Here is a 14,226-nt window from a genome sequence, read left to right on the forward strand (position 1 = left end):
AGGCTCCCCCGTCCCTGGGATTCTCCAGGCAAGAACACTGGAGTGGGGTGCCATTGCCTTCTCCACCTGGTTCACATTTATTCTGCTTGCCTGGTTTGTTTTTCCTCTTTCGCCGACTCCAGTTACATAAATGTTATTTCTTCTTTGCCTGTCTTCCATTTGTACTACCTTCTCTCTGATTCTTCTTTGTCTCTCTGTCATTTTCTTGGTTATTTCCTTGTTTTTCTTCAGGTCTTCTCGCTAAGTCTTCACTGAATCGTTCCTTGTGCATCTTGTGATTTAGAGTTCAGTTCTGAGATGATTTTCTTTCCCTTCTGTTTCTTTCTTGAGTTCACAGTTCTCTGTTTTTTGTACATGTTTGTTCTAAACATCAAGCAATTATTTATATCCCCAAATGCTTGAGCACATTTAATTTCAAGTATCATCTTACACTTTTCTTCCGCTTCTTGGATTTCTTTTATTGGGGAAGAGGGTCATCAGTTGAGCTGTTTTGAATGCTTTTTAATTTTTTTTTAATTCTTTTGTGGTAATTTTCTATGGTTCTGTAGAATTATTTCTGTTCCTTTCTGTGGATTTTTGGTTGCATAGAAGGTTTTGCAGCTCTCTGGTGCCCTCTTCTGTTAGTGTAGCAAAGTGCAGAATCTTTAGTGGGATTTTTTTGTTTTAGAGGGAGGTGGGGAATGGTTTTATAAAGCCTCTAATTTTTAAGGTTTGTTTTATTTTGCGAAGCACTAGACTTTCTCTTTCGTTTCTTTTACGCCGCCTTACCTAATGGCCAAAAAATATCTTTTACTGTCTTTTGCCCCTTTCTCTGCCATTGTAACCATGCTTTTCGAAAACCATGGTTTCGAATTGAGCGCACATTTGAATCGCTTTTCCATGGTCTCCGATCAGATCTGCCAGGACCCTCTTAGGACTGGAACACTTGCCCCTTCGGGCTCTGGTTTTAGGTCTCCTGGCCCTCGCTAGCCCCGTCTTCCCTCCCCTCCTCAGCTTGCGCTCGGTTGCCTCCGTCTTGAATCCGTCTCCCTCCCAGGCGAAGACCTGCTTTGTTGTTAAAGACAGGAGCATTTTATACAGTGGCTAAGCAGCTTCGGACCGGTGACCGCTGTGATTAGTGACTGGTGATTGTGAAGACAATGTATTTAGTCACTGCGGTGTGCCAGGGATTCTGTGCTTCTGCATTATTTTATTTAATTATCATAAAGTCTCTTTTCATCCCCACTTTTTGAACCACTCCCTGAAGCTTAGCTCCTATATCACTTTTTGGAATTTGAAAGTGAAAGTCTCTCAGTTGTGTCCGACTCTTTGCGACCCCATGAACTACACATGTCCATGGAATTCTTCAGGCCAGAATACTGGAGTGGGTAGCTGTTCCCTTCTCCAGGGGATCTTCCCAACCCAGGGATTGAACCCAGGTCTCCCACATTGCAGGCAGAGTCTTTACCAGCTGAGCTACCAGGGAAACCCGAATTTTTTGTAGCTTATTGGACAGTAAATGGCAGAAACACATTTCCAGCCTTGTCCTGGCCTTTGGGGTCACAGGGCAACAAGTCCAGGGCACATCCAGCCTCAGAGGCTTCACAGGACTTCATGCCTAGACTGTCCTTTCTCACCTGGTCTCAGGTCACATTGTAAGGACAGTGAGAACCCGGTTCACTGGTATTTCCAGTAGCACGGAGGGTCATGTGTCTTGTAAGGAAATGGCATGTGAATAAGTTGGTGCAAAAGGAAAAGAGGCAATCAGCACGATCAGAATGGTGTCTTTAATTTCCTAAAGACTGTCCATTACATGTGGCCCAGGGCCTTGTTCAACGCTGATACCAAATGAATGTCAATTTCAGTATGTTCACTGATGATAAGACTTGCTGAGTTTCATTTCCACATTGTGGTTTTTGATGTAGACTGGTGAAGATACTGTTTTTATTTATTTGCATTATTCCTCTTGGTTTACAGTTATTTGCTGGCATAAAAGATGGAGAAAACCTGCAGCTTTTTGAACAGAGTTCCCGCTCTGCCCATAAGCAAGAGACGCATACGCTGGAGGCCACGAAGCTGGTCGAGTTTGACCTTAAGCAAACACTTACCCGGCTTATGACACATATCTTTGGAGACGGTAGGTACTAAATGCCTTTGTCTTTGGGGGCTTAAATATTCAAGAGTTGTCATCTTCCTGAAATCATTAAGCCTACTTGTGTCTAGAGTTTTGGGGCTAAGTTGTAGTTAATGGTTTCAGTCCTTAGTGAGCTAGAGCTTATGGATTTCCTGGTTCATTCCATGCGAGGAGCAGGAGGATATGAACATGGAATTAGCTAGAGAAAGAAAAATGATTACAGCTTTTGATAAGAATGGTAATGAATTGAGATCAGTCTCATCAATGGAGAGGAAGTGAGCCGGCTGATTAATGTCGGAATATTAATATATTATCATTGGTCAGCCTTGATCGATGGGGCAGGATTCTTAACCGTGTGAGCGAGCCCAGCGGAAGATTTTACACTCTGACACACTGATCACCACTGTCAGCAGCAAAATACCAACGGTTTCCTGGAGGGAGAACAGTGTTTTAAGGTGTGGATTCTCACTTTAATCACTTGATCTTCATGCTTTCTCTGAGAAATTTTAACATTTTCCCTTTCCCCTCCAACTCTTTCTGATTTGCTTGAGATAGTATTTTTGTCTGTTTGTATAAAGACGTAAAGAAAAGGGGAGGTTGTTCCTTAATACGACCTAATTTTTTAAAAGATTTCATTTGTTCATTAATTACTGCCGGCTCTGCGGTCTTTGGGCCGTGTGGGCTTTCTTCCGTTGCGGTGAGCGGTGCCCCCTCTGCTGCCCTGTGTGGGCTGGCTTCCACTGCCGTGCCTTCTCCGGTTGTGGAGCACAGGCTCTCCGGCTCAGGGGCTCGGCAGTTAGCTGCAGCCCGGGGGCTCAGGAGTTGCGGCTCACGGACTCGGTTGCTCCCGGGGCAGGTGGCGTCTTCCCAGAAACCCATGTGTCCCACAGAGGCAGGCGGGCTCTTCATCCCTGAGCCACCAGGGAAAGCCCTGGGATCTGCATTTAAGAAATGTTTAGAAACCAGAAGCCCTGCGTGGTTAGGATCCTCTTTTATTTTCGTACTCTTGTGAGCTTCTTAAAAGAACAAGTTCTTTATTGAAGTGCGATCGACAAAAAGTAAATATATCTATATCTATATCTCTATATAGATATATATCTATGTCTATATCTAGAGTGTGTATCAGCTAAGTTTGTATGCAGTAAACAACATATTTACACAGTTTGACGAGTCTCGACATTTGTGTACACCCGTGGAACCGCTAGTAGCATCAGGCTAGTCAGCAGGTCCGTCCCCGCCCAGGTCTCCTCTGGTGCCTGCTGGACTCTCCTTCTTGCGCTTCCTGTATCTCCTCACCCCGGGCAACCAGGGGTCTCTTTCTGTCACTGCCGGTCCGTTTGCTCCTTCTGGGCTTACCTGGGTGAGTCCTGTGATGTGTGTTCCCACCCCTCCTGCCGGCATGTTTCACGTAGTGTGATTATTTGCGGATTGATCCGAGCTGTTGCGTAATGTCAGTAGCTCATGCCTTTTCTCCTGATGAGCAGTGTTCCATCCTGCCGTTGCCTGTCCTTCCACTGAGAGACATTGGGGTTGTCTCCAGTTTTTTGCTGTTGCAGGTAAATCTGTGCATATTCATGAACACATCTTTGTCTGGACTAATGCCTTCATTTCTTTTTGTTAAGTGCCCAGGAGTACAATGGTTGGATCATTTGAGGTGAATTTTCACTTTCTCGGGAGCCGCCAAGCTGTCCAGTAGCACATGAAAACTGCTTGAGCTCCGAGGTGGCCAGGCGCTGAAAGTTTACCATTCCAATAGGACAGGAGTGATTTGTCAAATAAACATTTGTTTACATAAGTAACTCTTCCAAAGGAACAAGGAAAAATCAACCTGTGAGAGAAGCGGGTGACGTGGTTATTAGCAGAATGACTCCTGAACGTGTGAAGAAATGCTCAGTGTGATGAGTAATCAGGAGAAGCACGTGAAAGCTACCTGAGCCGCCCTGAGTCGCTCTTCATGTGTGAGAACGCTGAAAACCCAACAGCTAGATATAAGCATGGTCTACAGCACACAGCCTGGGCCTTACCAGCCGTCTGCAGCGCTGTGCCCTTGGGAAGCTTGGCAGTTCGCTCACTCTCTCGCTCCTCCTGTGCGCCTCACTTTCCCTACCTCTAGACTTCCCTACTTCTGTGTGAGCTCAAATACGCGGTTAAAAAGAGTCTGATTAAGATTTATTAAGCTAAGGTTTCTTCAAATGTCTTGACTATTCCTGTACTATTTAAGAACCCACTAATAACCCCATATATTGTTTATATACATATATAGATATTTAAAAGTACATCAATTTCATGCTAGTGTCTTTTTCTAGGTTGCAGAGAGTGGTATTACGGAGAAGGTCCAAACCAGGCTTTCAAGTGTGTTCATAGGGTTCTACTAAAACAAAAAGGAAATGAAGTTAAATATGACAAAATGTGATGATTTGATAAAACTGAATAGCGAGTGTGTAGATGTTTGCCGTTTTCTCTTTCTGTCTCTTTGTTTGGAATACTTCGTGTTAAAATGGTGTAATGTAATTGTGAGGCAGGTTTCAGATGGAGATTGCTGATGCAAAAATCTTTTTATAGCCAGCTTCTCTTCACTTTCATGATAAAAGATAGGAATTGTGATATTTTTAGCAGTAATGTAATCCAGTTAACACTGGAATAATATAGGGAGATGGATTGTGCTGTTCAGGGCATTTTCGAGGCAAGTAATGGTAAAAGAATTCTAACATCTCCTTGGATACAAGGAGATACAAGCAGTCCATCCTAACGGAAATCAGCCCTGAATTGGAACGACTGATGTGAAGTCGTGATACTTTGGTTGCTGATGCAAAGAACTGACTCACTGGAAAAGACCCTGTTTCTGGGAAGGATTGAAGGCGGGAGGAGACGGGGAGGACAGAGGATGAGATGGTTGGATGGCATCACTGGCTCAATGGACATGAGTTTGAGCGAGCTCCGGGAGACGGTTAGGACAGGGAGGCCTGGTGTGCTACATGCAGTGTGTGGGGTCGCAAAGAGTCGGACACGACTGAGCAACTGAACAGCAACCGTTCTAACATCTTAGGGGGAGAGTAGTCTGTCTCAAGTCACTTTACAAAAAATTTAGGATCATCTGGATTTTTCTGTTCGCAACCTATGAAGAAAATTGGTTTTAAGCCCTCCTTATTTATATCTTGCTACACATTTCTATCATCACATGATCCCTCATTTGTGAGATTTGTTGTTGTTAGTTGCTAAGTCATGTCCAACTCTTTTCTGACCCCATGGGCCCCACCAGGCTCCTCTGTCCATGGGATTCTCCAGGCAAGAATACTGGAGTGGGTTGCCATTTCCTTTTCCAGGGGATCTTCTCAATCCAACCCAGGGATTGAACCTGTGTCTCCTGTACTTAGCAGGTGAATTCGGATTCTTGACCGCCGAGCCACCAAGGAAACCGCTTGTGAGGTTTAGAAGCTGCCTTGCAGTTACGCGGATAAGCGAGTGGCTCTGAACTGGCAGACAGCTTCCTTTCTCTAACAGCTAGCACTTGTGTTTCTCCTACTTCTTTGTAACTTTTCATTCCTTTTGTCCCCCTCCCCTTGCTTACCCTCCTGGCCCCTCCACCTGGGTAATTCTCACTTATCCTCTGATTTCACCTCCAGTGTCCTCCAGCCAGGAACCCTCCTGGAGTCTGTGCTGCACTCTGGGGAGCTGCCTCTTCTGCACTCCTCTGAACTCCCTCGGGTGGGTTTCACTTTGCTGGATTTCCAGCATGCTGCAGGCGTCCCACTATTGGATACATGAGACACAGTGCCAGTCCTTGATCAGTTGAGAGTGTGAAGTCCTCTCCCGGGGAGGCCCGAGTGTCAAGGGAGCGTGTAGGAAAGGCGGCTCCTCTGGGATCCAGCCAGGAGAGCTCCGAGTGGGGGACGTCTGAGCTGCCTTAGTCACTGAGGGCGAGCATCGAGCTGGGCCATGTGAAAGACTGGAAGGAAGGAAAATATGGCCACGTGGAGATGACCGCGTGGAACCAGAAAAATTACATTTAAGTTCTCTTTGCTCCTCTTGCTCTGAAATCTAAACTAGTCATTTAGTGCTTTAGGTCTTAGTATTTTAAAGCCCAAGATAATAAATAGTACTGTTTCCCATGAGAATAAAGTGAGATAACATATGTAAACAGGGCCCTTTAAGAAGATATTAAATGCATGTGTAAATATGAGAAAAAGGAATAAGGAAGGGCAGGAAAATGAAGGCAACCAAAATGGGGCCGTACAATCAAAGGACAATAGTTACGTTGGCCTGTCTTTGTTTTGCCTAGTAAGATGAGATGTAAATTTATGCCAGACAACAGCACAGAAGTTCAGACTGGCATCGATGGTGCCCTAAAAGTCTTTCTGGGCTCCAGCAGGTAATTAAACAGGCGTGCACACTGCCAGACCTTGTATATGTTATAAAGATGTTCCCAGGGGTCCTGAGGATATGCATTCCTCTGAATGTAGCCTTGAAGTTTCCTTTGTCTCATTATTCTTTACATTTATATGTGAACAGCTTTCAAAACTGAGCGTTGAGGTGTAAGTGTCCAGGTAGCTGTTTTCCTTATAAAAGAGCCTTCCCGTAGTATGTAAGTTTTCTCATACACCTCTTAGACCCATGGCCAAGAATTAAGAATCTCAAGTTTTGAAACAGCAATGAAGTTGTATCATCTCTATTTCAGGCAAACATTTACTTTATTTTTAAAATGCTACCGGCTTAGACTTTTAGGTTTTAGATTTAAGACAGATCGGAGTTATTGTTTCGTAAATCTTCACACTTACTTTTTTGTTCATGAGACCAGAGTCAGCAAAGTAGTAGAGTGGCAATAAAGTGTCCACCTGCTCAGAGAGTGCCTCTTGTCCTTGCCACTGAGGTTGGTCTGTGAAAAAGCCTTTTATTTTTTCTTTCCTTCCAGCCCTGCGATCATCCTTAACCCCATTCACACAGTTGCTGAACACCCCCAAAATCCTCCTGCATGCCTCATCCGCCCAGCCTCGCCCAGCCTGGTGCATCTTTGCGGGGTATCGCTGAGGAGGTGTTGGGGCGTTTGTATCATCCCTGAGATGCTTCTCGGGGGAGGGGAGGTGCCCCCGCCAGGCTCACGCTGTGAACTTGAAGGGTGAGGCGCTGTGTTACAGGGGGTGGGCTGTGTGCCCTCACAGAGCTCAGGGGGGTGAGTGTTTGCAGCTCCCTGGGACCTGGCTGAAGGGACTTGCCACGCTCTGACTTGACGCGTTTCAGGGGGTCATTTAGTTGTTTCATTTGGGGTAGGGTTGCTAGTTGCTAAGAAACGTCTCAGTAAACCTTCTGGGTACAAGCCATCTGGACGTCTCTTAGAGCGGCGGTCCCCAGCCTTTTTGGTACTGGGGACGGCTTTTGTGGAAGACAGTTTTTCCACGGGCTAGATGGGCGGGGGATGGTTTGGGGATGATTCAAGCGATCACATCTCTTGCACGCTTTATTTCTAATCTAATGCTGCCACTCATCTGACGGGAGGTACCGATCCTCACCTGGAGATTGGTGCCCCTGGTGTAGAGTAATAGTAGCCGTAGTGGTGACGATGACAGGGAGAGACAGTAGTTAACCGTGTCAGATGCTGCATTAAGCTCTCACACGGACTTTCTTTCTTCTGACCTGCATCTGTGACGCAGGTGTGACTGTCATCTACAGGTTTAAGGTTCGGGAGCCCAGACACGGAGCGATGGAGAACCAAGTAGCCACACGGCTCCAGAGTAGTCTGAGGCCTGGCTTGAGCCTCCTTGTGCCTTCCTGGTGGCTCAGATGGTCGAGAATCTGCTTGCAGTGCAGGAAGTCCAAGTTTCCTCCCTGGGTTGGGAAGATCCCCTGGAGAAGGGAATAGCTACCCAGTCCAGCATTCTTGCTCGGGAAATCCCATGGACAGAGGAGCCCGTGAGCTACAGTCCACGGGGTCGCAAAGAGTCAGACACGACTGAGCGATTGACACTTTCGCTTTGAGTCCCCTAATTTTTACTTCCGAGCCTGTGTTAGATGTTAGCTCTTTTGAAAGGAGAGAAAGAAGTCATTTCAGTATTATTTCTGACACTGATGTTTCCCAAAGCCATGATGTTAAAAAAATAAAATGGGGCCTCCTCCTGGGTGTTGCCCGTGACTTTGTAGCTCTGACTCCCCTGTAGCTGCTCTGGATAAAGCCCTGCCCATGACAGCATATTCAGGTACATTTTAGGTACCAAAGATCACTTAGAAACTTCAAATTCAGTCCTTTAATCAGCTGATGAACAGGAACTGCCTGGGCAGGCCTCAGAATTATTCAACAACTCTTTTTTAATTTATTTTTATGGTCCAAGTTTTTTTACTGTTTTAAATTATTAGTGTTGTGTTCCTTTGTTCTTGAAAAACAAAATTAAAAATTACAACATACTATTTCCTTGTGGCAATTTGTTGTTATTACAGCTGCTTTAGTTTCAGGGTTGTTTTTTCTTCCCCCACTCGCCAAAGCAGTTGATGATTTTCTGCTAACATTTCATTTGCACCAGCATCCTAAGGCTGTTATAAGAGAGGTTATCCGTTTAGAATTGGAAAGAGACAAAATAACCTGCAGACAGCTTTTATGCTCATGGAATTCACTGATTCCCTCCATCTTGTGCCGCCTGTAGCAGACGGTTTCTTTAAGAGCAGCTCAGGTAGGGTGGAGGATGCCTCGCATTTCGGTCTCCCCTTCTGTCCTTCGGGGCTTCCAGCCTGTCTCCCTGCTGAAGGCTGACATTTCCCCGTAGGAAGCATGGGCCTCCCAGCACAATTTAGACGGATGCATTTGAAGGAGAGATGGACTGTGGTCCCCTGCTGCTGGCTGGATGCGTTGCTGTGGGCGAGTCACATCTCTGGGTCAGAGCCCAGCAGGCTCGGCGTTGTCCGTGAGAGGCACTCCCCACTGCCCGTCCTGGGACCTAGCTGTGGGCGAGTCGTGTCTATCTCAGAGCAGCCGTAGCGGTGGCTCCTCGCTCAAGGGCCCGCCCTTCCCAGGGCTATCCGCATCCAAAGGCTAGCTGTGCCTGGAACCTGAAGGCCCAACCTTTGGGCCCCAGCCCGCTGCTCCCTTCTGCTTCACTGCCCCGCTCCCCAGTTCTCGGGCTGCACGCCAGCCCCAGGCCCCGAGCTCTCTGGACCTTCAGTTCAGCAGAGGTTTGGGGGCCTCTCAGATGCACTCACAACTCTGATGGGGATGCACCCAGGGCTCAGCTCTCTCCAAGCCTACAGCTCTTCAGAGCCGCAGCCCCAGGCATGCTTGGTGGGCTTCAGTCCCCTTCTCTCGCCAGCAGGGAGCCCCTGCCGTCCCAGCGTTTGACCGCAGGCCTCTGGCCTTGCTTGGATCCCAAGCCAGCAGCGCGTGTTCCTGCAGGTGGCGAGCTCCTGGCGTCTCTTCCGATTGCGGACCCCGAGCCCAGCAACACGGAGCTTTGCCCTCTTTGCCCCTTTGCTTTTCCGGCCTGTTTCTGTCCAGGGGAAGTATTACTCTCGTCTTTGATCACAGCCGGCCTTTGCGATTTTCTCTGTTCTATCATGCCTGTCGTGGTATGTGGGGAACAGGAGGCTGACGGTACGCTCTTGGCTGGGGGCGCTTGGCCCAGAAGCCGAGCGGGGTCCATCTCCACGGTCTGCCCAGGGGAGGGCAGCGGAGGGCCGTGCTGCCCACCGGCTGGTGCAGAATTCTCATCTCGGCGTTTTCAAACTGTAAACGTCGAGAAGAGGTATAAGCCAGCACGGCTCCGGGAGCAGGGGTGATGATCTTGCCGTGTTGGCCGCCTGTCCTCAGCTTAAAGGCTGAATTGAAGGAGGCCCGTGACCCATCTCGTGTAGCGCTGTAGCAAATAAGCAGTGGACGTCAGTGACCTCAGTGTGCACTTTAGGAACACACTTTAGTTTCTTTTTCTTCATATTTTTATGAAAACCCCACAGACAGTTTAGGTCGTGGTCTGATTTGCAATGACATGCTGGTTGAAAATCACCCATTGAGTGTTTAAGTTTTTTACACACTTAATAACTTGTCACCACAACACTGCGAGATGAATGTTGTTCTTATTTTGACCAAGACCGAGGCCGGGAGAACTGAAGGAACTTGCCTGAGGCCCCTCGGCTTGGGGTGGTGGCGCTGGATTTGGTCACGCGTCTGTGGTCGCTCTCTCTGCTCAGGGGAGACCCACCCATGCCTCTGGGGCCAGACACGGAGGGTGGGGGGTGGGCCTCCGTGTCACTGCATGACAGAAGTGTGGTGTGGGATGACGTGGTGTTTCTGTGTAGGGAAGGAGGGAAACGAGAGGTGCATGCGTGTGTTTGCTCACATCTGTTAATAAAAAGGAAACCCAGTGGGATTCAAGGGGCAGAGGAGCCAGGAACCGGTATGCCAGTGAGACTTGTAAACAATGCCTTATTTTTATTTCAGTTTGATTGATGTAACTGACATAGAACATTGTATTAGTATATGATGGAATGATTGGATATAGGTATATATTGCAAAAGGATCGCCATGGTAAGTTTACTTAACTCCAGTCACCTTGCAAAGTTAGAATTTTTTTCACTCATGGCCTGTTTTTACAGGGAAATGTATTCTTTTTACAGTGTTTCGATTTTGAACCCTGTGAATATATTACTTACTCAAAAATTTTTTTAAGAAAGCTATTAGAGCAGAGCAGTATTGAGAAATGTGGAAAAAGGCCTGTCTGCCGCTTGGTACAGATGCAGTTTAGAGGGCCGTGGGTCTGATTTAGATGTCGTTTGCTTTTATAGAAACTAGCAGAATGACCTGCTTTCCCGTGCGTGCATTAAGTTGCTTCAGTCACGTCCGACTGTATGCAACCCTGGTCTGTAGGCCACCAGGCTCCTCTGTCCATGGGATTCTCCAGGCAAGAATACCAGAGTGGGTTGCCATTTCCTCCTCCAGAGGATCTTCCCGACCCAGGGGTCAAACTTGCATCTCATGCATGTCTTGTGTCTCCTGCATTGGCAGCGGGTTCTTTACTGCTAGCCCACCTGGGAAGCCCCCTTTCCTGTGATCTTGACCTAATTCTCTCCTCTGCCAGGTGGCCATGGGGTTGACGGGTGATTGATTGGGTTTTAGAGGGTCCTGGAACCACACAAAGTGTTTCTCATATTGGAAAAGATGTGCTCAGTTTTTCGCAAGTTTTAAGATTTATTGCCTCCCCCTGAAGTGTTGCAAATTAATTTATTTGCTATTTATTTTACTCAGAAAATAGTCTTTTGGTGTCATCAGCTAATCTGTCATTAGCAGATTTGATCACGGGAAAGGCAAGACTGCCTGTAACGCTCCGTGTCTGTTTTTCTCTGGCGTCTCTGCAGGACTGGACATCAGATGGGTGGACTGCTACTTTCCCTTCACTCATCCCTCCTTCGAGATGGAGATCAACTTCCACGGGGAATGGCTGGAGGTCCTGGGCTGCGGCGTGATGGAGCAGCAGCTGGTAAACTCAGGTACGGGAGGACCCTGCATGTGGGCACAGGCTCTCCTGGGGGCCCTCTTCCCAGGGAGACCCACGCGCGAGCCGTCTGCGTCCACCTCTGCACCCTTCTGCAGGGCTCGCCACCCGGCCTCCAAGCCTGCATCGCCCTCCGGACTTTATTGCGCTGCCCCCTGGGAGAGCACCATCTCTCTCACCTAGTTTTGCGGAGGCTTCCTGCTCTTGGAGCTCTTCCTTGTCAGCGCCGGGTGTGGGTTTGCGCTTACGATGTGCTATTTGTTGATCGGCTGCTTTGGGATCGCCCACAAGCCTTTGAGGCGTGTCCCACGAGAGCTGTCTGTCTTCCAGACTATTTAGGAACAAAGCCAGCCTGTCGTCCCTTTTTTGGTTCCCACTGCGTTTGGAGCTGTGCCCGCGGTTCAGCAGGTGCTGCCTAAGTGCTGAGAACACAGTGTAAGACACGGAGGCCTGTCACGTTTCCTGGTTTGTCCTCGACCCTCACTGTTGGCTGGACCACCCGACGTGGGGGAAGTAGAAAATGAGGGCTCTGATGAAATTCTCCCTGGACTCTTTCCAGCTCTTCTCTGTAGGACCATTGTTACATGAAAATGATTATTTCTAGGAATCCTCCAGGGAACCAATGGTTAGGACTCCGTGCTCTCACTGCCAAGAGCCTCGGGTCAGGGAACTAGGATCCTACAAAGCCACAAGGTCCAGGGGGGCCGCCGGCGGCCCGCCAGAAAAAATTATTTCTAAACTTAATTTCAGAGCTGTGAATTTTTTTTTTAAGTTGCTGTCAGAATTTAAGTTTAAAGATGTTTTATCACATTGAGAATCCTCCAGGGGAAGTTGGCTAGGATTGGGCACCAGGGTAGGAGGGTCCCTGCATGGGCAGGAGGTGGAGGAAGGGGGCTGATGCTGACGGCCTCCACCGCCCCCCAAGCCCCCTCCCCACGTAGAAGGGCATGCCCTCTGTGACCAGGGAGTGAGGCGGCTCTGGCTCAGGCTGGTCATGGGCCTCCTGCCACAGCAGACCGGAGGGGGTTGGGCCCTCTTGGGTACTCAGAGCTGAGGATGGACCCTGGGTTAAGGTCCAGGGGTGAGAGAATGAGGGTGGAGGGAGACAGGAGACAGGGAGTCGGCGCTGCCTGGCCTGGGCCGTGGGGCCCACCCTGGGCCCAGACCCAGCCAGCTGCGGGGTTCCTCTCCACTCGTAGCCAGGCAAGGCTCACGGAGAGCCCAGCTCCGGGCCCCACGCTCCTCGGATGGTTCTCCAATGTTTGAAGGTCTTTCCTGGAGATGAGGGAGCAGAGAGGTGGCCGAGGAGGGCCTGTGAGTGAACGTGGGAGGCGAGGCCGAGCGTCTGAAGCGGCAGGAGTGACGGCTGTGTCTTCCTCAGCGCGTTGTCTAACCCCGCCAGTCTCCGTTCTTTCATAGTTCAAACGAGCACAGAGACGCCTCCCTCCAAGTTTCTTTCTGACGGTTCGTGGCGGCGAGCTGAGCACAGGCTCTAGCACGTAGCCAGTAAAAGTGCATCTCTAATATTATTAAACATTTTTTTTTCCCCAAATGGTAAGAGCCGCTTATTAACAGAGAGCCCCCTTAGTTAGAAATGTTTAAACAGAGGCTGTCCAGCATGTCATAGGGACAGGTTCTGGTCAGGCAGAATTAGATTTCCTCTGTCATCTTAGTATCCGTGATGCTCGATGGAGTGAATAGCTTTAGAGGGAGAAAGATTCAAAGTAGTAAGAAACTCGAGAAGCAAAGATACGCGTGTTAATAGAAAACACAAAGCGCTGGGAGCAGATGTGTGAGCTGTAATCTCTTCTTGAGCAGGAACTAACTTAAAAAAAAAAAAAGGTGCCTTTGTTTGTTTCGCTTTGTTTTTTGGACAAAAGACTTCCGGGATCCTCGGCTTCCTCCCAGGGGCACCTGGTGTCAGGGCCAGCACTCAGAACGCAAATCAGGGAGGGTCATTACGAAGCGGCTGTCACCTCCTGGGTCAGTTGTCACTTCCTCGTGCATTGCCCGTATCCTTGACAGGTTTTTAGGAGGTTTATTCGCACAGTAATTGGCTGAATGTCGTCTCCGAAACAGGTTTCCAAGTCATTATTGGACATTAATGGCACCGCTGTTCTACAGTCAGATCAGCCCTATCAGGTAATTCTTGGAGGAAATGACAAAGTAGAAAAAGAAAAGAAGAAAAAAAGAAGACACCTGAGACGCAGACGTGTCTGACGGAGTCACGGGGTGGTGGGGGTTGCTTTCGGTTGTTGGGAAACGTACACATAAAGTGTAAATACCTCGCAAGAGAGAGAGACTGAAGATAAGGAAGAAGAGACGCTTTTAAGAAAGAAATTCTGTGTGGGCTTTGCTGTTTGAACTTGAAGTTATTATGACAGAGTTCTGCTCCGTGTTGTCAGACGGCCATGTGTTTTGACGTCTGTAGTCATAATCCTTAAACTGCGCGCCAGGCGGTCCCTAACCGCAGATAGCACGTGGAAGTGCCGCCAGCTTTGTTTTCTGAGTTCCCGTGGCGCGTCGCGGGGCAGCCCGGCTCTGGTCACACTGCCTCCGCTCACTTTGCCATTCTTAACTGACTTTTCTCTGGCATTTCCCAAACCTCCCCCCCCACCCCCCCAGCTTTTAAAAATAGAAGTTGCAAGC

At 48.4% G+C, this 14,226-nt stretch overlaps 1 protein-coding gene across 2 annotated transcripts in view; it reads left to right on the forward strand.

Moving 5' to 3' along the window:
* FARS2 (phenylalanyl-tRNA synthetase 2, mitochondrial) overlaps nt 1–14,226 on the forward strand; it is a 312,032-nt gene that overhangs the window by 74,180 nt on the left and 223,626 nt on the right. For both annotated transcript variants that reach the window (XM_040249389.1, XM_040249390.1), the window contains 2 exons: nt 1,957–2,116; nt 11,441–11,572. In XM_040249389.1, coding sequence (XP_040105323.1) covers nt 1,957–2,116; nt 11,441–11,572 — 292 coding nt within the window. The remainder of the gene's footprint in view (nt 1–1,956; nt 2,117–11,440; nt 11,573–14,226) is intronic.

The sequence above is a fragment of the Oryx dammah genome, unplaced genomic scaffold (assembly GCF_014754425.2).
Source record: "Oryx dammah isolate SB20612 unplaced genomic scaffold, SCBI_Odam_1.1 HiC_scaffold_11, whole genome shotgun sequence".
NCBI classification, from domain to species: domain Eukaryota; kingdom Metazoa; phylum Chordata; class Mammalia; order Artiodactyla; family Bovidae; genus Oryx; species Oryx dammah.